General features: G+C 45.7%; 1 protein-coding gene and 2 non-coding genes across 3 annotated transcripts in view; 2 read left to right on the top strand and 1 right to left on the bottom strand.

Moving 5' to 3' along the window:
• Positions 1 to 13,286: 13,286 nt before the first annotated feature.
• TRNAQ-UUG (transfer RNA glutamine (anticodon UUG)) lies at positions 13,287 to 13,358 on the top strand. Its single transcript has one exon. It is a non-coding gene; the product is annotated as a tRNA-Gln (tRNA).
• Positions 13,359 to 14,633: 1,275 nt separating this feature from the next.
• Positions 14,634 to 14,705, bottom strand: TRNAQ-UUG (transfer RNA glutamine (anticodon UUG)). The gene has a single exon. It is a non-coding gene; the product is annotated as a tRNA-Gln (tRNA).
• Positions 14,706 to 23,022: 8,317 nt separating this feature from the next.
• Positions 23,023 to 26,374, top strand: part of CCDC63 (coiled-coil domain containing 63) — a 30,388-nt gene continuing 27,036 nt past the window's right edge. Inside the window, exons 1-2 of the mRNA XM_075567876.1 lie at positions 23,023 to 23,197; positions 25,790 to 25,979. Of these exons, the coding sequence (XP_075423991.1) occupies positions 23,046 to 23,197; positions 25,790 to 25,979 (342 nt within the window). The 5' untranslated portion in view covers positions 23,023 to 23,045. The remainder of the gene's footprint in view (positions 23,198 to 25,789; positions 25,980 to 26,374) is intronic.

The following is a 26,374-nucleotide window of genomic DNA, read 5'->3' as shown; positions in this document are numbered from 1 at the left end:
CAGGTGATATCCAGGGGGTTGGAGTTAGAGCCTGAGATGGACACATGTTGGGATCTTCCTGATAGGTAGGACTGAAACCAGTTTAAAGCATGCTTCCCTATTCCAGAGCTCTGGAGTTTGTTAAGCAGGATAACATGATCGACTGTGTCAAAAGCCTTTGCAAAATCTAGGAATACTGCACCAGTGAGTTGTCCCCGTTCCATTACACACTGGATCTCATTGCAAAGTTTTAGCAGGGTAGTTACGGTGGAGTGTTTGGGGCGAAAGCCAGATTGGAATTGGCTAGGGAAATTTGTCTTGGTATAGTAATCGCTTAATTGGGAGTGGACACATTTTTCCATAACTTTGGATAGAATTGGGAAAAGTGAGATTGGCCTGTAGTTTGAGACAGTGTTTTTGTCCCCACTTTTGAAGATTGGGACAACTCTGGCAGTTTTCCAGGTACGTGTATACCGGTATTACCTCTCTGGAACTGTATGTGTATTCTGGTATTACCTCTCTGGGTGTGCATGTGTATAATGGTATTACCTCTCTGGGCGTGTATGTGTATACCGGTATTACCTCTCTGGGCGTGTATGTGTATACCGGTATTACCTCTCTGGGAGTGTATGTGTATACCGGTATTACCTCTCTGGGCGTGTATGTGTATACCGGTATTACCTCTCTGGGCGTGTATGTGTATACCGGTATTACCTCTCTGGGCGTGTATGTGTATACCGGTATTACCTCTCTGGGCGTGTATGTGTATACCGGTATTACCACTCTGGGCGTGTATGTGTATACCGGTATTACCTCTCTGGGCGTGTATGTGTATACCGGTATTACCTCTCTGGGCGCGTATGTGTATACCGGTATTACCTCGCTGGGCGCGTATGTGTCAACCGGTATTACCTCTCTGGGCGTGTATGTGTATACCGGTATTACCTCTCTGGGCGTGTATGTGTATACCGGTATTACCTCTCTGGGCGTGTATGTGTATACCGGTATTACCTCTCTGGGTGTGTATGTGTATACCGGTATTACCTCTCTGGGCGTGTATGTGTATACCGGTATTACCTCTCTGGGCGTGTATGTGTATACCGGTATTACCTCTCTGGGCGTGTATGTGTATACCGGTATTACCTCTCTGGGCGTGTATGTGTATACCGGTATTACCTCTCTGGACACAGTGACCTGACCGGCTTAAGGGGCCGCAGGATTTCCCCGAGCAGGGAGAGAGCAGGGCTGTTGCTAGGGGGCTGGGCAGCTTCCTCTATCCTGATTAGCTGCTTTTGGGTAATACAGCAAATCAGGAGCAGGTGTTAGGAGCCTGGGGGTGGGGCCAAGGAGAGGAGGAAACAGCATGGAGCAGAGAGCGGAGAGAGAGGTGTGTGTGTGTCTGTGTGTGTGCGCATCGAGTGCATCACACCTTTCACCATTGTGTCCAGTATTTTTGGAGAAGCCGCCTGGCAACCCTAGAAATGATAGGGAAGCTGCGTGTGTAAAAGCTCCTTTGTGTATTAGTGTGTTAATATGCCGTGTGTTATGTACATCAGTAACTCTGTATGTGTGTCAGTTGGGTTTAACATTTGTGCTTACAAAATATTATCCCTGCCTGGCTCCTCTGCAATATATTATTAGGGTAATCTAAACTTTTATTTTTTTAATTTCACGTCCTTATCCATCCTGTGCTGTGATAACAAGGGGGACGGGCATGAACCCAAAATGGGGAGGGTTTCCCCCCCCCGACACAGAAGCACCACCTCCAGCCCCGTGGGTAACTGATAGGAAAGGGGTAACTAGGTGGAGTTGGGAGGAACTAGTAGGGGCAACCGGTAGGAGAGGTCCTCTTCTTTTAAGAAGGGCCTTCTACGTTGTCCTGGAACAGGACTGCGTGTCCTCGGCCTTCAGGCTGCCAGCGCCCCTCAGCCTCCCCGCTGCAACAATGTGGCGACCGCTTGTGGGTTTCTTGGCTTCAGCCAGTTGCCATGGCAACCCCCCTGCTTTTTACCAGGATGGACTGCCCCCCTCCCCTTGCCAGGTGGTATTGTCCCAGCACGCTGCCTCTTAGTACCAGCAGCCACCCTGAGCCGCCATCTCTCCTATCCTGGGAAAGGGACTGGTTTTTACCTATCCCTATTTCCTGCATTTAGCCCACTTCCCCCATAGCTCCCCTTCCCCTCCCTTCCCCCATAGCTCCCCTTCCCCCATAGCTCCCCTTCCCCCATAGCTCCCCTTCCCCTCCCTTCCCCCACAGCTCCCCTTCCCCTCCATTGCCCTCATGTCCCAGTGTTCCCTCAGTACCTTTTCCCCCTTTTTATTTGTATGTTGTTGCCCCAAATAAACCCTTCAGTGAGTAAGAAGGTTCCCTCCCTTGCCTGATATATGGGATGGAGTTAACCTGCCTGTCCCTGCGTGTCCCTCAGCGTGTGCTTGGGCCAGAACATACGTGGCAGCATGTCCGACAGAGGCTGTTCATTGGTGGTTTTTTAATATTGTTGAGTATTTGGCGATTATGTCACAGCTTTGCAGGATATAGCTGGTACGCCTAGTTGTTGCTGTTAGGACGGCGTTTATAGTACAAATGTATTGCCGCTGTCACGTGCGCTTATAGTAGGAGCGGCGCGACGGAGCGACGGCTTGGTCGCGATCGCTGGAAGTCAAGTCAATTTGATTTTTCCAGTGACCGCAGCCTGACGTCGCTGTCGCCGGCGACGGCACTATAAGCGTGGCCTTACTGTCCACGGGAGAAAAGTAGCGCAGGGATCCCAAAGTCCTTACGGCCAGAGAATTTCGTTCACCTGCTGTGGTGGGTCAGGATTCCCGCCCGCTGGGTGAGATGGATCACTGAAGCCTGGCGCTATTAGCTTGGTGGTGGAATTGCTAGATCCAGCAAGTCCGGGGGTTCCTCTTAACCATTTGAGCGCCTGGGGGGGTTATGGTGTCTGAGTGCCACAGTCTCTCTGGTACAGTGCAGTCACATGACCATGGCGGCCATTTTGGAGGAAACGGAAGGGGAGGGATTATTGGTTAGGTTCCATTGGAACGCAGCCACACAATCAAAGCTCAAACACACGCCCTCCCTGGGCAAGACATAGTCACTGTGTCCTGGGGCACCACAGGGTTAATGTGTCATGGTTGTATAAAAGATGTGGCCTGTTTCACATTCGTGTCAGTGGAGCTCTTTGGGTTTGAGTTAATGGTTGTGTGCGGGGCACGTTAAGGGAAAGAGAGAGAGTGGGGCAGGAAGTGACACTTGCAATTTCAGATAAGGGACAGTTTCTAATGGAAAAGGGATTACATCTGAATGTGAGCTCGAGGATCCCTGACAATTTTACTAATCCAAGGCTTTCTGAAGAAAATATAGAAGCGACAACACGGGCAAAGATGGATTTATTTCCTGCGACGGGCGTGAAATTAAGAGCCGGCAGAGAGGCCGAAAACATCCTATAAAAAGAATGCTGTCAAGTTCCACAAACTGACGTTTGGATTGATGTTAGGAGGGTCACTTGGAACATTTCTCGTTGGCTACGATATGTTGTAATGGATCAACGAGGGAGTTCTTTATAGATGTAATTACAATGTACAGAGCTGTCAGAGTCTCACAGTACCCTTCGTCAGGAGTCTGCGATGTGAAACGTATTGACAGCTGTAAAAGAAGCAGTGGTATTGTTCTCGGTGGGAAGACTTTCTACACCTGTTTAACATGGGAGAAGGATTCTTTTGACTTTATATTGAAAAGGTTGACATACATTATACGCTAATACAGTAGGTAGGGTGTCCAGGTGTCCAGTATTGAACCGGACTGTCCTGTATTTGGACACTCTGTCCAGTAACAAATTAAAGGTAACACTAGACTTGTATGTGTCTGGTATTACCTCTCTGGACACAGTGACCTGACCGGTCTGTGGGATTTCCCCGAGCAGGGAGAGAGCAGGGCGGTTGATAAGGAGCTGGGCAACCGCCTCCATTTTGATTGGCTGCTGCTGGGTAATGCAGCCAATCAGGAGGAGGTGTCAGGAGCCTGGGGGTGGGGCCAAGGTGAGGAGGAAACAGCATGGAGCGCAGAGAGACGTGAGAGAGGGGTGTGTGTGTGTCTGTATGTCTCGAGAGCATCGCACCTTCCACCATTGTGTCCAGTATTTTTGGAGAAGCCACCTCGCGACCCTAACAGTAGCCTTGCCAGCCCAAGAGGTAGGAATATAAATGGCAGATATAGAAGATGGCCCACCCAGTCTCCTGAGCTGCGGCAAAGCTTCACACCGTATATAATCCGTGACTTTTTCCCACGCCCTTATGTGTATCCCATGTGTTTTTGGATTCTATTGTTACATTAGCCTACACTGCCACTGCCAGGAGACTGTTCCATGAATCCACTACTATTTTAGCAAAAGATGTTCTTCCCCATGTTTCTCCCAAGCCGCACACCCTTCCGTTTCAATGTTTGACCTCATGTTCTAGCTTTCCACTTCTCCTACAAGCAGCAGTCCCACGCCAGAGATGAACCACGCTAATTTCAGCTCCGGAGACGTCCTTGTTCCAGAGATACATACCGGTGAAGGTAGCGCTGGTACTTCCTGGTTTTTAAAGGCCCTGCGTACTGCAACCCGCTACCTTCAGCAGCTCACTATCTCGGAGGTAAAAATAACATGGTGGGGGCGGGGAGAGGGGCGATAAAAAAACATACAGAGAGATTGCTGTTGTAAAATTGCTTCTTATACGACCTGGCAAGTTTTAATTATGTCTCTCCCTCCTTTTTTCCAAGCTATTCTTGTAGAGGTCTACTTCTTCCCCGCACTAATTGCCTCGCTTTTCTTGCTGCTGCATACCTGTTGTTGTTCCTGTTCTGTCTCCTGCCCGGTTACAATACAATTCCCAGGCTTACAGCTCTGCATTATTTTTGCCCCCCCCTGGTTCTTCCTTCTTCTGATCTTAGCAACCACACCTCACTGTCATTTACGCTGCCTACACAGACTGGTAAACTAGCCCACCGACCTGAGCTCACTCCTCTGAACAATCAGCTCCCCCCCCCCACCTAATCCACCGACCTGAGCTCACTCCTCTCAACAATCGACCCCCCCCCCCCTAATACATCAACCTGACTGACCTACTAACAATCAGAGAGGGGGAAGTATAGCTTTTGTAGTTAGATGCTGTCCTCTGAAGTGGAAGATGCTGGTTTGAGACCCGGTGACAGTTCATGACCTAAAGCAATTTGCTTTATCCCAGATAAACATGCAAAATATCCACTCAAATCACTTTTAAGTAGCAGAATGACCTCTAACATACATAAATATATAAATACACTGTATTTTCGTGTATACAGTAATACTATTAATCAGTGGGGTTTTTGTAGTGTGAAAGGTGAAAGGAAAAGTAATTTCTATCCAAACCAGAACAAATAATTCTGTTTTAAATAAAGATTCATGATAGAAAAAGCAATGATTAAATCCTATTCACTATTCCCACTTATTCCCAATCATTTCCTAATCACCACGCCGCGTTTCTTGTTTATCCGTAACCCAAAATAAAAAGCGTTGGCACTTCAAAAACGTCACTTTAATGTCGTTCCTCAGGTTTCCCCCACAAAAACAAGTCCTGTTATTATTGAATGCAGTTAAAACAGAACAATAGAAGCAGAAATGGCCATACCACAGAGACATTACAATCCAATACCGTAAAGCATCAATCACCCCCATTTTTAGAATAACCAGTGGTCCCCTGAAGCTGAACAGTGCTCTTTCTAGCTTCGGGGGACCTTTTTACCTTTTATGTGCCAGTAAAATGAAAGTCAATTCAAAGATGGCTACGCATGTCATCCTATAGGAAGCTGCCATGTCTTGCTCTGCTGACACGGCGACGCCCTATTGGCCCGTGGGAGTGAGGCTTGGATAGTGGCCATATTGATTTTCCATTATGGACCAGAAACACTGACACATAAAAAGGTAAACATGTCGGGAACTGGAGGGGCCTTCGTAGCGATGTTCACTTTCAGGGAACCCCCCCGGCGCCAATTCTGTAAAATAAATAATTGCTGCTTTAAGACGTGACTTGGACTTACCAGTCCTTGGTCGAGTAGGTACATCATACGCTAAGGTTGAGGCTTCTTTAAAATTTGTATGGAAATCCCACCTGCTGTGGAACATATAATTGTTGCTTATCCATCCCTACCGTTATAAATTGTCCCCCTCCCATCCCCCAGCCCGTTTTCTTTTTTGTACCCCCCTGCCCGCGCCCTCATAGAAAAATATAAAATCTTTTAGTTTTCCACAAAAAATTACTTTGTTTTGTGGAACTATCTATCAAAATGTTACACTCTCTTGCTTTATGGAACTATCTATCAAATACATTTAAATGATCCTCTAGACCAGTGATTGCCAACAGGGGTATGTGAGGCTTATCCCCAAAATATGTCATGGCAAATCCCAGGCTGCATATTGGGTTCCTGAGCCCGTGTGGGGACAGCGCACTTAGTAATGCCCCAAACTGCCCCTTAGCTTGGGGGGTATCAATGTCACTTACAGCAGGAGCTTCCAAAGTCGCTCCCCACAATGCATTTCATCCAGAACAGCAAGGCATTGCGGAATGGGACATTTAACTGACTGCCAGGGTTCGGCCGCAGACGGACCCTCCGCCGCAGACAATCCGCCACTGGACATTGAGCTGCTGTCCATTTCTAACATAAGGTAAGTTTTAGGGGTTTTAGTGGTTAGGGTAGGGGCTTAACTTTAGGGGATTTAGTGGTAACAAATATTTTCTATCTGGGAAGCACAGTGTAACAGGTTGGGAAACACTGCTCGTCTCGTAGTTATGAAAGAAAGAAACACTACATAGTGTAATACTGTTGTGAATAAATTTGTGCAAACAAAGCTCAAAAATGACTACTCACAATAAAGCAGTCAAATTCAGGCAGTCATCCAACTTAAGGGGTATACACAGGGAACATCCACCCCTTAAGTTGGATGACTGCCTGAATTTGACTGCTTTATTGTGAGTAGTCATTTTTGAGCTTTGTTTGCACAAATTTATTCTATGTAGTGTTTCTTTATTTCATAACTACGAGACGAGCTCCCCTGATTTGTTGGAGGATCACCTGGTGCAAGACGAGTGGAACAGTCTTTATCAAGGGTTGCAGTTTGTTTCTAAGTTTCTTCATTTTTTCCTTAGATCACTTGATTGTTATTATCACATTGCTTTATTATTTACACATATGTGGTTGAATTGTATATTGTCACATTTAGGGTGTGTTAGAGCGCTATTGTTAGTTTTTTTCACTTGGGAAACACTGCTGTAGGCTCATTCCATGGAAGCCGATATCAGAGAATCCCGATTTTAGGCCAAGTCTGCTCAAGAGGGCGTTGTCCCCTGGAATAAAAAACAATTGACATCAATTAAGGGCTTTCTGTAAGATTCTTACGTAAGGTCTTTTCTAGGAAAAACTTTCAATCCCACGGTCAGTTTACCATTCCCTCCAGATTCGGCACTATAATATCAACTCGGTTCTCATACAAAACGTATTCCGGACCGTGACAGGCTTTGAAAATGTGTGCAACTATTCAAGCACACGGAAAGGGCTAATCCCAAAATATAGCTGGAGGTGGCCTCCTTAGATCCAGCAGAGGATAAATACATGAGCAATTTGGGAAAGGGATCTGGGTTGGAATTGGTATTGGGAGGATGACTGGGAGAGATCGGCCAATAATCCTATTTGTAGAGTGTTTAAAGAAAGTTGTGTACAGAGGGTACATCACACCTTCATGCCTTCATCTAATTGATCAGATTATTTCCCCATTATGCTTGAAAGGATGGGGCCAAGTGGGTATTTAAGTACACATGTGGTGGTCCTGCTCAGTAGTGTCTCAATGTTGGGTCAGCATTTTCAATATGATCTCCGAGATATTTGGGTTTTCTATTCCTCTGGATTCCCAGTCGCTCTTCTGGGTCGTCCAATACAGGAATTTATCAAAGCGTGACAATAAGCTAATTACTCAAATGTGATTAGCAACTAGATGTGATTTGACATCTAAGAGGCGAACTCCAGAGGTTCCTCATATGAATCTTATATATATACCAACATTTGGCATAGGGCCTCCAATGAAGAATCAACAAGTGTTAAAGCGATTTAAGTGAGTTTGCACTAACTTGGGAACCTTGGCTGAGTTGGGACCCCATATAGATATAGATTTTGGTCATAATTCATAATCTGATAAAGAGGTCTATCTGTTTAACGTTTGGGCCATGCTGCCCCCCTGGCTATCTGGTTATTTGTAATGAGTCTAGCTAAAAACCCATTGCATGGGTCTGCACCAATGTAAAGAATGTTTAATTTGCTTGTGACTAATACCCCTTTCACTACCTCTTTTCCTGAAAACGGAAATATAATTAAAAAAATACGTTTAAATAAAAAAAAGTCACCAGTTCTCGGACTTAAACAGCCACTTGACCATTCCATACTGTCCCCATATAGCCAGCGGCCTTACTAAGTAGCCAAACTGGTGGTTTTCTAGTAATCCGACAGTAGGTCCTAATAGGTTCTGGCCTTGAGCTTTTTCAGACCTGGGCTTGGCAGAGAAGCTAACACTTAAGCGCTGACAAAACGGGAGGAAACTGCTTCTTTATTGAGAGGCTATGAACTCCTCCTAACTTCAGGAGACCTTCACAGATATGAAGGGCACAGATACCGGGGAGGGGACCCACTGTCACGGAACAGAATTAGCCAAGACACATGTTATGTAACCGAGCGTTTTCTCTAAGGTACAATTATGATAATTGAGGGAAACCTATTTCAGGGAGATTGCATCACGCTTTAATTGATGCCTTGTGTTCTTACTGCAGCCTCGGAAGCTTCTTTGAGAAGAAATGCATACAAAATGTGCGGAACAGGCAGACTTGTACGTCTCTTTCTGCCAGCTGATAAAACAAGCGCAAGGAGGGAGGAAGCAGGAAGACGGGGAATGTAGTGGAACAATTGTTCTCACTATATATATGGAAATATGGAAATATTACTGTATGCTCATTTGCATGTCTTAGGCAGGTCTGCAACCCCGCCTTTCACCATTATCACCCAGCACACAGCACTTCCACTGCAGCAAGGGATTCTGGGAAATGACATGCAAATGAGCACACAGTGCCACTTTTTGCTTCAAAAACCATTTTATACATGGTTCCCTATAGGCTTAAGCTTGCTGCATGGTCACAGCTTTGAGCACAATATATATTTATATATATATATATATATATATATATATATGCAAGCACAGAAAAAAAGAGGAAAAATGGCGCCAACCTAAACCCACTATATATAAAAAACAATAAATGATGAGAAAAAAACATTCATCATTTGTCATCTTTCCTATGGGTTATGCCCATCTTCTCACCTTTTCTCCTCTTTTCCCCCCATTCCCCTCCCCCTTTCCCCCCCCCATCATTTTCTTCCCCTACCCCCCCTTTTTCCATATACATTATTGGTTATGCATTTGTTTTCCGTCCTCTGGTTTCTCTGAATCCTCTTTTTATTATCATCATCTCTATACATACACTATTAAGTTATAGGTTTATTGTCTTTAACCACTTGTAATGGTTATTTATTTGATAAATTATCTGTTTATTGTAATATTCAGCCAACGATGACTCATTATAATATTACATTATCCTATCATATCTGAATGTATTTTAATGTATTATATAGAAATATATATAATTGTTATCAACTTGCATATTGGTATTATGTCACTGTAATAATATGTCTATCTGGTTGTTTATAGGATTTCAACGTTATATATACCTTTTCTAGTATTGATATTCATGTCAGCCCTTGCATCCTTTGGATAGTATAGGGGTTAAATTTATTCTTATGTGAACCTCTTGTATCCCATTAGCAATTAGTGTTTTTTTGTGTCCTGATTGGTCTATTTTACTATAAAATTATGTCCCACACCTATGCTGTTATCTCCTGATGAAGTCTTTCGAAGACGAAACGCGTAGAGAGCGTTATGTGGATGTGATATGTGATATTGTCCAGTCTAATATCACTCACTACTTTGTACATGGTACTTTAATATTTCTGCTGCAATACATTGATCTCAGCCGATCACACGATATCCATTGGGACTGTCTCCGGTTGTATCCTCTGACATCACTGAGTTCTCGCGGTACCTGGAGCTGAGAACTCACTGCTGTGACGCTGGATTTAGAGGAAGGCGGCATCCCTCGTGTTCCCCGGTATCCGGAGGCTTTTACAGAGGTTGCTGCAGTTCATCTACACCGGACACTATACTGAAGACATCCGTTACCTGGTTCCTGTGTCTGGCGGGTTGAGTTTTACTCAAAATTGCTTTTTATTCTGCTATGTTTGTGAGTGTGTATTTTTAAATCCTTGACTCCATAAATTTATTGTTATACCTTTTTACGCTATGAGTGCGCCTGTCTTTTTTCTGTTTTTGTACATATATATATATATAGTATATATATAGTAAAACATAGCATAACATGTTCCACTACATTTCCCATCTCTCTCTCTGTGTCTCTCTCCCCCATTCTCAGTGTCTCTCTCCCCCACTATCTGTGTCTCTCTCCCTCATTCTCTGTCTCTCTCCCCCATTCTCAGTGTCTCTCTCCCCATTCTCAGTGTCTCTCTCCCCCATTCTCTGTGTCTCTCTCCCCCATTCTCTGTGTCTCTCTCCCCCATTCTCTGTGTCTCTCTCCCCTATTCTCAGTGTCTCTCTCCCCCATTCTGTGTCTCTCTCCCCCATTCTCTGTGTCTCTCTCCCCCATTCTGTGTGTCTCTCTCCCCCATTCTGTGTGTCTCTCGCCCCCATTCTGTGTGTCTCTCTCCCCCATTCTGTGTGTCTCTCTCCCCCATTCTCAGTGTCTCTCTCCCCATTCTCAGTGTCTCTCTCCCCCATTCTCAGTGTCTCTCTCCCCATTCTCTGTGTCTCTCTCCCCCATTCTCTGTGTCTCTCTCCCCCATTCTCTGTGTCTCTCTCCCCCATTCTGTGTGTCTCTCTCCCCCATTCTGTGTGTCTCTCGCCCCCATTCTGTGTGTCTCTCTCCCCCATTCTGTGTGTCTCTCTCCCCCATTCTCAGTGTCTCTCTCCCCATTCTCAGTGTCTCTCTCCCCCATTCTCAGTGTCTCTCTCCCCATTCTCTGTGTCTCTCTCCCCCATTCTCTGTGTCTCTCTCCCCCATTCTCTGTGTCTCTCTCCCCCATTCGGTGTGTCTCTCTCCCCCATTCTGTGTGTCTCTCTCCCCCATTCTGTGTGTCTCTCTCCCCCATTCTCAGTCTCCCTCTCCCCCATTCTCTGTCTCTCTCCCCCATTCTCAATGTCTCTCTCCCCATTCTGTGTCTCTCTCCCCCATTCTCAGTGTCTCCCCCATTCTCAGTCTCTCTCTCCCCCATTCTCTGTGTCTATATCCCCCATTCTCTGTGTCTCTCTCCCCCATTCCTGGGAGAAGCCATCTTGACAAGTGATGTACCGAGTACCCGGAATTACCCGGTACACGGCGTTACCCGGCAGGTTTTCAGCTAACCGGACATTAACCGGACCTGGCAACTGAAAAGTGGGCCCGGCGCCGGGTAATGTCAGGGTAGCTGAAAAATACATGATCACTTACCTGCTGTCAGCGACGGAAGGCGAGGAAGGCCCGTGAGGAAGACGGCGGCGACATCTAGGCAGGTCAGCAGCGGTCCAGTGGCGGTGGCAGCATCTGCAGTTTGTGTTCAGTCGCTGTCCAATAGGAACGCTTCTGCTCCTGCTCCGGTGACATGGTTCCCCAGCTGACACTGCTATGGAGTCCTGCAGCTCCCGTGCCGGCTGACCACACACTGCTGATGCTGCCACCGCCACCGGACCTCTGCTGACCTGCCTAGATGTCGCTGCCGTCTTCCTCCACCCCCAGGTAAGTGCCAACCGGGTAACCGGCTACCCGGCCAGGTAGATCATTTCATTTTGGCCTGGTAGACGTTACCCGTTTTTTTTTTTTTTTAAGTAGGACCCGCTCCAACACTAATCTTGACCCCTGGCAGCAGACACTGACTCACTTCCGGGTCTCACTGCTGGGGCTCCTGCTCTCCTCCATGCCGGCATTCTCTGCTCTCTGTTGCCCCCCCTGCTCTCCTCCCTGTATGCTCTGCTCTCTGCTGCCCCGATAGATAGATAAATAGATAAATTATTGATGTACAGTTTGGTAAAGGGTCTTCTGTCTCTTTTTTTGCAAGATATACATAAAGTGTGAGTATCATTCTATTGTGGATGGGTGGTCCTTCGGGGTCATACTTTACTTGATCCAATGTCCGTCAGACCAGCACTCTATACTCCACCAAGTTATCCTGAGGGACTCGGCAGCCAGTCACAGGATATCTTAATAAAAGTGAGTATGAGGAGTGGGTATATGTATCAATAGGAGTTTTAAGGAGCAGTGAGTGAGAGAGAGGGTGGTAAGTGAGAGGGGTGAGTGAGAGGAAGAGGGGTGAGTGAGTGGGAGAGGGGGTGAAAGAGAGTGAGGGTGAGTGAGAGAGAGAAGGCTGAGAGAGAGGGTTGGGTAAGATGGCGTAGAGTGAGAGAGGTTAGAGAGAGGTGGGTGAGAGAGTGGGGGCAGCGTGAGAGAAGAGAGGCAGAGTGAGACAGATAAGGAGAGAGACAGTTGAGTGAGGGGGATAGTGAGAGGGGGTGAGCGAGAGGGATCGAGAAAGGGGGTGAGTGAGGGAGATAGAGAGATGGTGGTGAGTGAGGGGGATAGAGAGAAAGGGTGAGTGAGGGAGATAGAGAGAGGGTGGTGAGTGAGGGGGATAGAGAGAAGGGGTGAGTGGGATAGATAGAAGGGGTGAGTGAGGGAGATAGAGAGAGAGGGTGAGGGAGGGAGATAGAGAGAGGGGGTGAGGGAGATAGATAGGGTGGTGAGTGAGAGGGATAGAGAAAAGGGGTGAGTGGGATAGAAGGGGTGAGTGAGGGAGGTAGAGAGAGTGAGTGAGGGAGATAGAGCGGGTGGTGAGTGAGGGGGATAGAGAGAGAGGGTGAGTGAGGGAGATAGAGAGAGGGGGTGAATGAGGGAGATAGAGAGGGTGGTGAGTGACGGGGAGTGGTTGGAAAGTGAGAGGGGGTAAGAGAAAGGGAACTTGCAAGGTCTCTGACAGGAAGGCCTGGCGAGGGACTCTAGTCCAGGGCCCCGAGAAAGCTGCCTGCAGCCCTACTACTCAAGAAAACCTTTTCTTAATGACATTAGTGTGAGTCAGATACTGTATGTCATGTACGGTTCCCTCCATTATATATTTCATTGTTATGTACAGCATCCCAACACTCTCTATGACAGGTTCCATGGTATAATGGTTAGCACTCTGGACTTTGAATCCAGCGATCCGAGTTCAAATCTCGGTGGAACCTGCCTTTTTCCCAACTCCCAATTGCTGTCTACTTTCATATTTATTCTCGAATCACAATGTACCTCAAAATACATTAATTCAGACTTTGTCAACAGAATATTATGGGATCAACCTCAAAGGCCTTAAAAGTTTAGCTCTCAACATATGATCTATGCTCATAGCGTTATTGGGTTGTAAGTGGACAATTATTTGTGCAATGATGTGGGTGAGTAAATGGTACAATTTGGCATTTGCAAAAAAAGTACAAAGCAGAGCGCTACGTACCTTAGTTTCCATTTATTTAGAGACAACAGGGAGTGCAATGATTCTTTCATTGGGTGTATTCCCGTAATAACACTTCCCATACATCGTTTTTGTTTATTCATTTATATAAAAAGTTTATGGATATATGTATATAGAATTTTTTTCACATAAGGTGGTTTATTTAAGTAAAATAAAAGGTATTTGCTCTCACATATTGCTCTGTACAATATATATATATATATGTATATATATATATATATATATATATATATATCTGTGTGTGTGTGTGATCTACTTCCTGTAGGTCAGGATGACATCACTAATGCACCTGCATTATGACCCAGGAAGTGTCCCGGCTGAAATACCCCTGCCTGCTCCTTGTGACTGTGCAAGCCACGTCGGGCCACAGTTACTAAGCGCAGCTTAGTCGTAAAGCGCATTATGACCTATTCATTGCGATGAACTGTAAGACGCTGTGTAGCTCGGCCAACATTACATCCGCAGAGCACAATGTTAACATGTTTTGTTTCATTTTCCTGATATGTATAAGGAAAGATGAGACCATCAGACCCCAAGTGTTTCCATATTAGGCTAATAACACCTTTATTCTGTGTCTCGTCTGTTCACCTCACGTGGAAATACAGATTTATTCATGGAAACCAATTTTGTTATAATAATAATAATAATAATAATAATAATAATTTGTTCTTGTATAGCACTTCACAAAGAATCTATGTTTTTGGTGAGAGATAAAGTGACTTGCCCAAGGTCACAAGGGAGCAACACCAGGAATTGAACCATATTCCCCCGCTCCAAACTCAGTGCCAGTCGGTGTCTTTACTCACTGAGCCGCTCCTCCTCTGTTAATAATGTATATATTGCATTGGGTGATGAAAAGAGCGCAGAATTAAGGAAAAAGATCAGAAATGTGATCCCTGCTTGTACAAACTAAAGAGTGACTAAAAGCGTCAGTGCTTTAGATTTAAATACATATTTATTTTTTTATGTAAACACTTTGGGTAAAAAAGTGTACAGGTTCCACTGAGATTTGAACTCGAATCGCTGGATTCAAAGTCCAGAGTGCTAACCATTACACCATGGAACCTGACAGAGGGGTTTATGGGAAGGAATGCATAACAATGACCCGCAGAATGACAGCAGGTAGCTACACACCTCACATTTATATCACCTCAAAGACCAACAGTACAATACAACGCAGAAATATTAGAGCAAAGCTAATAAACTTTGGCTGCTGTTATTATTATTATTATTATTATCCAAAATATTCAGAGAGCCGCAACTCATGCATGAATATTCCACCCCCAAGCACATACATATACTGTACACACACCAATAGGTATATACCGTATAAGCATTAACATGCAGCACATGCATATACTGTACACACACCAATAGGTATATACTGTATAAGCATTAACATGCAGCACATGCATATACTGTACACACACCAATAGGTATATACTGTATAAGCATTAACATGCAGCACATGCATGAAATGCATACACACTAATAGGTATATACAATACACACACTAATAGGTATATACTGTACTGTATAACATTAACATACAACAAAATATGTGGGGAATAAAATGCGTCTCACAGTAATAAGTCCCTTTATTTATTTATTTTTTCATTGCTTTTCTGTGCAAAACATTGTCATTTACAAATACACAATACATACACTGCCCCCCCAAAAAACACCTACGCTAACCCCCACAAATACACTCAACACTACCCCCCCACAAATACACACACACTACCCCCCCCCCACAAATACACACACACTACCCCCCCCCACAAATACACACAAACTACCCCCCCCCACAAATACACACACACTACCCCCCCCCCCCACAAATACACACACATACATACATACACTTACATTGGACCTCTCTCCCTCACACTCCTGTGGGGTAGGGGGGCGGCGTCTCCCCAGCTGCTTACCTGCCTCTCTCCTGTACTGTCCCACGCCGGGCTCTGTTCCGGCGCGCATCGTCATGAGAGCCCGGCGTGGGACAGTACAGGAGAGAGGCAGGTAAGCAGCTGGGGAGACGCCGGCCCGGCGGCCCGACTAGCGCCTGACGGGGGGCCCCCCCAGCAGCTACCACCAGGATAATGAGGGAGCGCGGCAGAAGCTGGGGGGTCAGCAACCTGCAGAAAGCCGCAAGTAGGAGCGGAAAGAGCCGCAGGCTGCCGACCACTGTTCTAGGTACTGCGGTTACAGCCTTTCTTTTCCACATTGCTTCAACAACACCCTTTCCCATTTCATCCTCCCAGATATATATATGTGTATATAGATAGATAGAATCGGATATTCGGTCGCGCGCGGCTGTTTTGCCGCAACCACGACGGCGCCGGTGTGTGGCTGCCAAGGAGTCCATCACTGCAGCCGATCCGCCGCTGGCCACTCAGCCACCGGCTGTTTCGTCATTAAGGTAAATTAATTTAAGGGGTTTTAGCGGTTAGAGTAGGGGGTTAAGTACAGGGGGCTTTAGTGAAGGTTTTTAGGGTAAGGTGATTAGGGTAAAGGGTTTAGGGTAAGGTGATTAGGGTAAAGGGTTTAGGGTAAAGTGATTAGGGTAAAGGGTTTAGGGTAAGGGGATTAGGGTAAAGGGTTTAGGGTAAGGGGATTAGGGTAAAGGGTTTAGGGTAAGGGGATTAGGGTAAAGGGTTTAGGGTAAGGGGATTAGGTTAAAGGGTTATGGTTTTTAGGGAAGGTAATTAGGGTAAGGAGTTTAGGGTTTTTAGGGTAGGGGGTAGCGTTTGTATTAGGGGTTAAATGAGGGGGCTTTAGGGTAAGGGGTAAGGTTAGGGGCTTACCTTGGTGGTGAAGCGGCCGGTGGAGAGATGTCCCGGCAGCGAGGTGAGTAACCGATAAACGCCGGTGGCGATTTGTTCGTCGCGACCTAATGTCTTAAACCGTGTAGGGGACGTGTAAGAAATGAAAGAGGTAAATAAGGTTTTCTGTTTGGGTTTTACCATGAACATCTGAAAAGAGATTTCAAATTACCAGGGATATAAAAAGTTTTCATTTGAATAAGTAGCAATAAATAATTAAAGGATTATACACCTGCAAAACTGGAGCAATCCCGCCCCAAAATATAGCACAAGATTGAGGAAACAATTATTTATTTATTTGAGACACTTTTCTCTTTGATAATGTACATTTTTGCTCCCATTTCGCACCGGTTATCCTGTTAGAAGACTTATAAATAAACCTCCTATAAGTTACAAATGTATCAGCGTTTCCAGTCATTAGCTGAATGAACTCTGCTGCTATAGCGATTACGTCTGTGTTACATTAACCTTGTTAGTGTCGGGACTCCGATTGCATCGTTACTTCCGTATACAGGAGCAGGGCTGTCGTTCAACTTGTTTGTGTATTTTACAGCTTTAGCTAATATTAACAATAATTATAGGTTAGTAAGGGAACGTCACTGCTCAGTGCGAGGACACAGTGATCTGTCAGCCTAATACCACGCACCGCGTCACAGGGCAAACCTTTTCTTCGTCTCTTCATAGCTGGAATCTCATCATTTCTTGTTGGAATGCAATCTTTCATTATTTGCCATTAACTGATAACACTACAATCTGTATTATGATCGGTGTCAGGAATGCTTTTTATCTGTCCAATCGTAGAAAGCATGTGACGTGCTGTTTCTCTTTATTTCGAAATGCTACATTTTCTTAACAACAGCAATAAAGGCCTCTCGGTTTTATTGGGTGCGTTTTGGTAACGCCAGCGCTCCTTGGTGGAAGATGGCAGCCGTGGAAAGTCACTGCGAGTTAAGGTCGTATTTATCATGCATTGTTTCAAAAATGATGCAAATGGTATGATTTTGACTTAGGCTGAGTCCATAGAGACTTTGCCCGTGCGGAGGCGCGCTGAGGCTGAGGCCTTAAACCGCGCGCCGTTCGGGGGCTTGTCGGGGGGGGGGGCCTGTAACGTCACGGAGCTAGTTCGCCCTCATTGGACGAACCGCTCACGTGACCGGCCCTGCGCTCCCATGAACGCGAAAATCTAAAATTTTTCTAAGTCCTACGCTTCCACGCGCTTGCGGAAGCGTGCGCGAGCCCCTGCTAAAGCCGCTCTCATTGCGGCTGCAGGAGCTCACTGCCGAGCGCTGACCATGCCCGAGGCCTTAGTGTTACGCTTGCGTCAATGTAACAAGGTACTTTGCGTCGGATTTGGGCCAGGTAGCAGGTTGGGGATGAGTTGTGGAGCGGTTGGAGAGAAGTTGCGTGGAGTGATTAATTGTATAAGGAGGGAGTAATCCGATTGCCAATTCTTGGAGTCAGGAAGGAATTATTTTTCCCCTTATGAGATATCATTGGATGATATAACACTGGGGTTTTTTGTTTGCCTTCCTCTGGGTCAGTAAGTAGGTATAGATATAGGATAAAGTATCTGTTGTCTAAATTTAGCATAGGTTGGACTTGATGGACGCGTGCCTTTTTTCAACCTCATCTACTATGTAACTATGTGTAACTACTATGTAATTATTTAACTATGTAACTATGTATCAAAGTTTGAGTCAATATAATGGAGCAGATTTGGGCCAGGTAGCATGTTGGGAATGAGTTGTGGAGCGGTTGGTGAGAAGTTGCGTGGAGTAATTAATAGTATAAGGAGATGTATCAAAGTTTGAGTCAATATAATGGAGCAGATTTGCGTCATTCGGTCAGACGTTAACCTCCTTTGCTCAGCGCGAGATGTAACAAGCTTCATACCTTTGGAGCAGGAGCAAATGCAAGTTATTGATCCATCAGGATAAATTGCTGCACTTGATAGGTATACCAGCACTTTGCCAGAGAGCGCAGAAAGGGTTGCTCAGTACCCATGTACAAACCCAGAGGTGGTTCACACACTACCCCGTCCTTCCAGCCCCAAACTGAAAGGAACAGAACATCTGTTAATACAGGCAGTCCTCGCTATCCAAAGTTTCACTTTACAACGAAGGGCATATCCAACGCTTTACAATGCCTCCCTATGGGCCGTTTTTCAACGCCTGAATGCGTTATCCGACGCTCACCGCCGCTGATTAACATGGGACTCACTTTACAGCGGTTTCACTATCCAACGCTACTTCCAGAACGGATTCCGTTGGGTAACCGAGGACCGCCTGTAACAACATTACCCAGTTGTGCAATATTACAAGGAGAAGTGAGAAGACGAGATCACAGGCGCTGTACATGTGCAGAAATGTTTGCGCATCAGCTAAAACAAAAACACTGTGAGCATTCGTTGTGCAGCAATAGTTTTAAGTCACGATAAGTCTCGGCTGGAACGTTAAACGAAGGAAACGTCACCCCAACACGGTACAGAGGGAAGATTTGTGGGAACACTGAATTTCATGTATTTATTTAATGGGAAAAACTGTAAAAGAAAAACAAACAAAAATGAAACACAGGTTCCCACCAAGAGTTAAACTTGTATCATGTGATGCAAAAGCCAGAGGGATTAACCCTTACTCCTCCGAGGAACCTGGTGAGCGGGCGTTTCACAAACTATATTCTCATGCTCTTAGTCATTAAAATAATAAACATGATGTACACATTAAACAGATATTTCGCATTATTATATATTATCCAGGTTTTACATGACCTACTTTACACACACAGCTGATAGCACACATTTATTTCAGTAGATATTAATTCTTTCATTATGACTTTTCTAAGTAACTTGTAAGTTTCTGTTTTCTGTCAAACTGATTGCATCAAAATATAACTTCTCTTTCGCTTTCTAATTATATAGATGACCTTCCAACAGTTTCTGATGTGGGACACATAATCCCTTTGATAATGAACTGTCATGATAATATCATGCCATATTATTTATTTTAGTCAACCTGGTGCTACAGGGGTTAATGTAGCAACAGTTGGAGTTTAAAAATGCAATATATTGGGTTTATGACGACTCAAGACTTTTCCTGGGTCTGTGCAGACCTAGAAAGAGGACTTAATTGGGGGAGGGGAGAGGGAAGCAAAAACTCAAACATCTTTTGGGAGTTTTTTTTTACTCTGTCTTAAAGCCGTCAACCTAGCAGCTGACATACGACAGCTTTGGGCTTATGTTGTTTCAATGGGGAAAAAACTAGTAAATAAAATTTAGCAAATATATATATTCACCGCGCTTCTCTGTGTAGGGAGCATGCTGCTGGTGACAAGATTGGCCATACAAGTGTGAAAAGACAGAAAGCAAATCCCTGCGCTTCTCCCATTGGGCTAACAATAAATGGGGAAATAAATATACATAGTGGGCATAAGATTTAGCAAGGTATGATGAAAATCAGATTTCAACAGACGTGTGTTTTGGATCAAACACGTGATTTCTCATCTTTCCGCGCCACTGACCTCTCGGGGGGGGGGGGGGGAATCCTGACATATGGTAATGTATATAGAGATTTCTGTTTTATCCTGTTATTTTAAGGAACTGTCCCGTATTTACTGACATTGTACGTTCTTGTAATGATATTTGTCTGTAATCTGAGACGCTGGGTCCAGCGGACCTGGTTCTGCATTAGTTTACCAGCAGAGGCAGCCAGATTTCTGCGTGTGATTAAGGACAGATCACATTTCTGTTTTGTGAGGGCAATTTTGCCCTTTTTGTTTAACTGACTTGTGATAAAAAGGGTTTTGTACAATGTGGCAGATTGTGGTTGCACTTCTGTTTGTAGATACTACCTTACTTCCTACAAGACCACGAAGACACTTGTTTTATTTTTAAATAATCTTCACCAGCCCCCTAAGGACCCTTAATGATAGCTGCGGATTAGGTTCTATACCGGCATATTGCCAAGCTAGAAAGATTAGTCACTTATATTTTCCATTCCCTTCCTGCCTTTGCACACAGCTCCCTGAGTCCCTCGATGGGAATACACGTCATATTGCGAGGTACACGCTTTCACAAATACTGCTATTCTGAACTACGCTGCCAGTGAGAGGTTTAGTGTATTAAAAGTATGCCATGATGGAGAATTATCACTGAAATAGACATGGGCACAGAGGTAACCACCTTTCTGTTACTGATTTATCACAGGGCTCACGGGATTAACTCATGCAGCTATTACAGCTGTGTTTGTGTACGTGTATCCCTGTGTGTTGGTGTATGTGTACATTCAAGGGGCATCAGGTGCTGGTATACTGGGTCAGTAACTGTGGTGGCAGAAGGCACGATTAACCCCGTGTTGGTGTGCATACTTGCTAAATATTTCCACCTCCCGACTCCGTAGAATGGGGAGCTCAGATTTTCCCCAGTAGCCACGCGTGGAATGATGTGGACAGTCCTGCAGTGGGAGTGATGTGGTCACATCATTCTGTTTAGTTCTGACATAGAATTGTAGCAACCTAGCAACAGGATCAATAAACTCATTCAAGTTCAAGATTGCCCCAGAGGCAACAGGGACGAGGCATCTGAATAGCGTATGTTTATGTATGTATATAATATTATATATATTGTTCATTTTTCGCTTTAGCATTATGATAACTAAACTAAATCTATTGCAGGGGCGGCATACTTCAGTCCGCAAGAGCCACCAACAGGACAGGTTTTAACGATATCCCTGCTTTATAGTTAACGATATGTTCTTTATGGGGGAAAAACCTGACCATGTGACATCAGTGTCCTTTGAAAATACCCTGTTAGGCTTAACGTGACGGTCATTTTTTTGGAAGCAGGGGGTCTCCTGAGCTGAACCGCGTTAATCTCTGCACTGGGGACCCCCTGCTTGCAGAGATACTAACCTTGGTAGTGGGAGCCAGTAGCAGCTCTGCAGGTTTTAATGTCCTGGTAATGCGGGCCAATAGGAAGCCGCAAGGGATGATGTCACGGCTTCCTATTGGCCCGTGTAACCCGGGAACTGTAAATCCGCCATTTTGATGGCCCCACCATGCCCCGCTGGAGCGGCCGTCTGCAGGGGTACCGGCACCCCCTACAGAGGTAAGTATCTCGGGAAGCAGGGGGAACCTGGAGCTAAAATTAAGGTCGTTCAGTTCCAGAGACCCCCAGCTTGAAACCTATAAACCCGCAGGGAGAGTCAGTCTGCTCTGTGTCTGTCAGTATAGTGTGCATGTAGCAATGAGCGCATGTATGTATGTATGTGTGTATGTATGTATGTGTGTATGTATGTATGTGTGTATGTATGTATGTGTGTATGTATGTATGTATGTATGTGTGTATGTATGTATGCATGTATGTATGTGTGTATGTATGTATGTGTGTATGTATGTATGCGTGTATGTATGCGTGTATGTATGCATGTATGTATGAATGTATGAATGTATGCATGTATGTATGTATGTGTGTATGTATGTATGCATGTATGTATGTGTATGTATGTATGTGTGTATGTATGTATGCATGTATGTATCCATGTATGTGTGTATGTGTGTATGTATGTATGTATGCGTGTATGTATGCATGTATGTATGCGTGTATGCATGTATGAATGTTTGTATGTATGTGTATGTATGCATGTATGAATGTATGTATGTATGTACGTGTGCATGTAGAATACAGGTACAGATGTAGCCAACCTTACAGTTCCGCGCCGTCCTGTGACCGTGCCTATCGCGGCCTCGGAAGTATTAACACGGCTGCCACGTCCCCCGGCGGCTTTTCTGCATTTCACCCGGCTCTGGGAGCGGTAAGGCTGTCTACATCCTGCTACATCCTGCTACATCCTGCTACATCCTGCTACATCCTGCTACATCCTGCTACATCCTGCTACACCTGTGTGGCCCTGTGTTTGCATGCATCAGAGTCAGACCCGCTATCAATTCTTTGGGGGCGATTAATTAAAGCGCGTTCAAGTCAACAGCCGTTTTCCCGCGGTAATGCCGGATTGCCATCATCGCACCTAAACGCTTTGAGTGCCCCAGGACGCTGACACGACGCTGGCACTCTGGGAGACCCACGATGAGGCTCGAAGGGCTTGTTTCTTTGCGGGGTCGCCGATAGCGTCCTGCGATGCCACGCAGCACAGGGCGCCATCCAACCAGTGAGGTTCATTTACTCCCAAATCTCTGCCGCGGTCACCTGAGCGCACTGTGCCACTCAGGCGCCACGAGCACTCCGGCACTCACAGGGTTAATGAGCGAAATCTTTCCCCCCCTCTTTGTCTGTTACGGCCTCATAGTGGGGTTCTGACGCCTGTTTCTCGCAACGCCGCAGCCAGCCTTATCAAAACGGAAGTGGAGCATTTCCGGCGCCCGGGGCCTCTTGGACCGATCACATGATGCGGAAATGGACGGCTATTTCCCGTATGATGATAGGCTCACTTTGGCCAGGGCGTAGGAAGTCGGGGGGGGGACGTCACAGATTTATATTCTCCTGACTATGACTAACGACAGGTTCACCCTCTCCCGTTTTTTCGCTGATGCGTAGGAACGCGCCTGCCGTGGATAAATAACGGAGAGACATGCCACGTTACATGAGGAAGAAAGACGGAGAGAAAGCCAGGGAGGCGCAGGCTGAGAACGAGCTGAGGAAGGCCCAGCAGCAGTTCCGGATTCTGGAGGCGTCGCGCAGGGCGTACAATAAAAGGGCGAAACGATGTATCGAGAATCAGCAGTAAGTGACACCGCTGGGGAGCGTACGCTGCGTACCGCTAGGAAGCTGCAAAGTAGGCGGTTAAAGGGTTCAAAGCTCAGAACACACGTATGTACCTAACTCCAACGTCATCCGTGTGGTGATGGTCCAGTGCTAACCTGCCCTTGCCAGAGCCTCCATGCTGAGCGTGCCAGTGCTAACCTGCCCTTGCCAGAGCCTCCGTGCTGAGCGTGCCAGTGCTAACCTGCCCTTGCCAGAGCCTCCATGCTGAGCGTGCCAGTGCTAACCTGCCCTTGCCAGGGCCTCCATGCTGAGCGGGGCAGTGCTAACCTGCCCTTGCCAGAGCCTCCATGCTGAGCGTGCCAGTGCTAACCTGCCCTTGCCAGAGCCTCCATGCTGAGCGTGCCAGTGCTAACCTGCCCTTGCCAGGGCCTCCGTGCTGAGCGGGGCAGTGCGCAAGGCTTTGATACTATACATTCGCATTGAACGGCGTGCGTGTGATCAGCTCGGAGACACGGTATTCATAATAACTGGGTCACGGAGCGATTAGTGCAGCAGATTAGAGTGTGGGTTATCAAATGTTCTGTTAGGAAGCGCACCAAATAGTGGGGTAGTGATTCTAATGAACGCCAACATCAAGCAATTCAGGTCACAAAATATATGTGAATGGATATTCCAGGCAAAAGGTGATACATTGTGTGCTCATTTGCATGTCATTTCCCAGAATCCCTTGCTGCAGTGGGAGCACTGTATGCGAGGTGATAATGGTTGAAAGGCAGGGTTGCAGACCTGTCTAAGACATGTGAATGTGCTCACAAGTGATATTCTTTATTATATATATATATATATATATATATATATATATATATATATATATATACACATATATATATATATATATATATATACACACACACAATAAAAGAAAGTGAAAAGTATATATGTAAAGATATATATGAGAGCACTATACACACTACCTATGTATGTATGTGTATACAATTCTGCAATTACATATATGTATATAATATATAACATACATATGTACTGAACCTTCACGCTCCTCTCTGCTTTTACCTAAGTCTCCTTCTTCCATTCGTTTCTTCTGTTACAGAGTTGGAAGTTTCTAAGCGGACTTTCTCTTCTCTCTCTCCCACACGCCCTCTCCATCCTATCCCCTCACGCCTTATCAGATCTCTTACTTCTGTCTTAGTCCCCACTCTCACCCACATCTTCAATTCCTCCCTGACCCCCGGCACTGTCCCCTCTTCCTTTAAGCATGCGGTGATCACACCTATTCTCAAAAACACCGTAGACCCTACGTGCCTTGCTAACTGCCCCCCTGTATCCCTCCTACCTTTTGCCTCCAATCTGCTACGACGTCTTGTGTTCTCCCCTATGATAGACTTCCTTAATTCCCATGCCCTCCTATTTACAATCTGGCTTTCGTACAGCTCAGACTGTGCTCACTAAAGAAGCCAATGGTCTCCATAAAGCAAAATCCCAAGCTCATGTTTCCCTGCTTCTCATCCTCCATCGCCCTGCTGCCTTCTGTACTGTGGCGCACACTCTTCTCCTTCATATTCCAAACTCTCTTGGTATCCGCAACCAATTTCTGTCCTGGTTCTCATCCCACCTCTCCCATCGCACGTTGTCCGTCTCTGTTGCTATCATGTCTTCGTCTTCTGTTGATCTTTCTGTTGGTTTTTACCTCCAGGCTCTGTTCTGGGACCTCTCCTTTTCTCTTCTACAGACTATCACTAGATTAACTCTTTTGGCCTTAGATATCATCTCTATGCAGATAATATACAGATATATCTATCCACCTATACCCTCACTCCTGCAATCAGGTCCCAAGTCTCGAATTGTGTCCTGGCTATATCCTCGAGGATGGCACTCCGCCGCCTTAAACTTAATATGGCTAAAACTGAGCTCCTCGTATTTCTTCCTTAACCCGGCCTATTGTCCCTTTTTCCATCACGGTAAATGGTACGACCATTTATCCTGTCGCCAAAGCACAATGTCTATGACTCCTCCCTTCTCCATTCACACCAAAAATGGTGTCTTCTTCCTATATACACACAGCTCACACCAGGCAGGTAATCTATGTGTATGTATATGTGTATGTGTGTGTGTGTGTGTGTATATATATATATAGATATATATATATATATAGATATATACACACACACACACACACATACACATATACATACACATAGATTACCTGCCTGGTGTGAGCTGTGTGTATATAGGAAGAAGACACCATTTTTGGTGTGAATGGAGAAGGGAGGAGTCATAGACATTGTGCTTTGGCGACAGGATAAATGGTCGTACCATTTACCGTGATGGAAAAAGGGACAATAGGCATACATACATACATACACGCACACGCACACGCACACGCACACGCACACACATGCACACACAGCAGGCAGGTAATCTATGTGTATGTATATGTGTATGTGTGTGTGTGTATATATACATACACACACACACCTCGCACACACACACAGCTCACACACAGCTCACACACACACACATCAGGTAATCTATGTGTATGTAAACATAATTTCAAGTGTTCATGTACAAACAATGTACTTCTCACCACTGCAGGAAAGAAATCTCCTCACTGCACCAAGAACGCAAAGAGATCACGTTGAACATAAGCCTGACAAACACTCAGAGAAACATTTCCCTCGACAGTAACAATGTTACAGAACTGCGAGACCTTCTAGAGATAAAAGATCAATATGACGCCATCATTGAAGAAGAAAAAGCTCTCATATCCAAATTGGACATCAAGGTACCTTAGATCAGGGGTGCGCAAACTTTTGCAGCTGCGCCCCCCCCCTGTCTGCTGCCCCCGGTGCTCGCGCCCCCCTTACCTCCATTCCCTGCGTCAAATGATGCAGCGGGGTCATGTGATGTCACGAGTCGCCGCGCTGCCATGGCGCTGCGTCAGCAGCCGTCTGAATCTCGGTAAGTAATAGGTAGCAGAGGCCTCACACGATCCCCCGGCATTTCATTTAAATCCCGTCGCGAAGAGCGCGAGACCTCTGAAACCACCGCGCCCCCCTACAAAAATCCCCTGCCCCCCCTGGGGGACGCGCCCCCCCAGTTTGCGCACCGCTGCCTTAGAGAGTGAAGTTACATTGCAGAAGATATGTATTTAGGGTCCCAATGTGCAGTATCCAGCAG

This window comes from Ascaphus truei, chromosome 13, assembly GCF_040206685.1.
Source record: "Ascaphus truei isolate aAscTru1 chromosome 13, aAscTru1.hap1, whole genome shotgun sequence".
NCBI classification, from domain to species: domain Eukaryota; kingdom Metazoa; phylum Chordata; class Amphibia; order Anura; family Ascaphidae; genus Ascaphus; species Ascaphus truei.
Note: the sequence above shows the minus strand (reverse complement) of the source record. Positions and strands in the feature narration are given on the sequence as shown.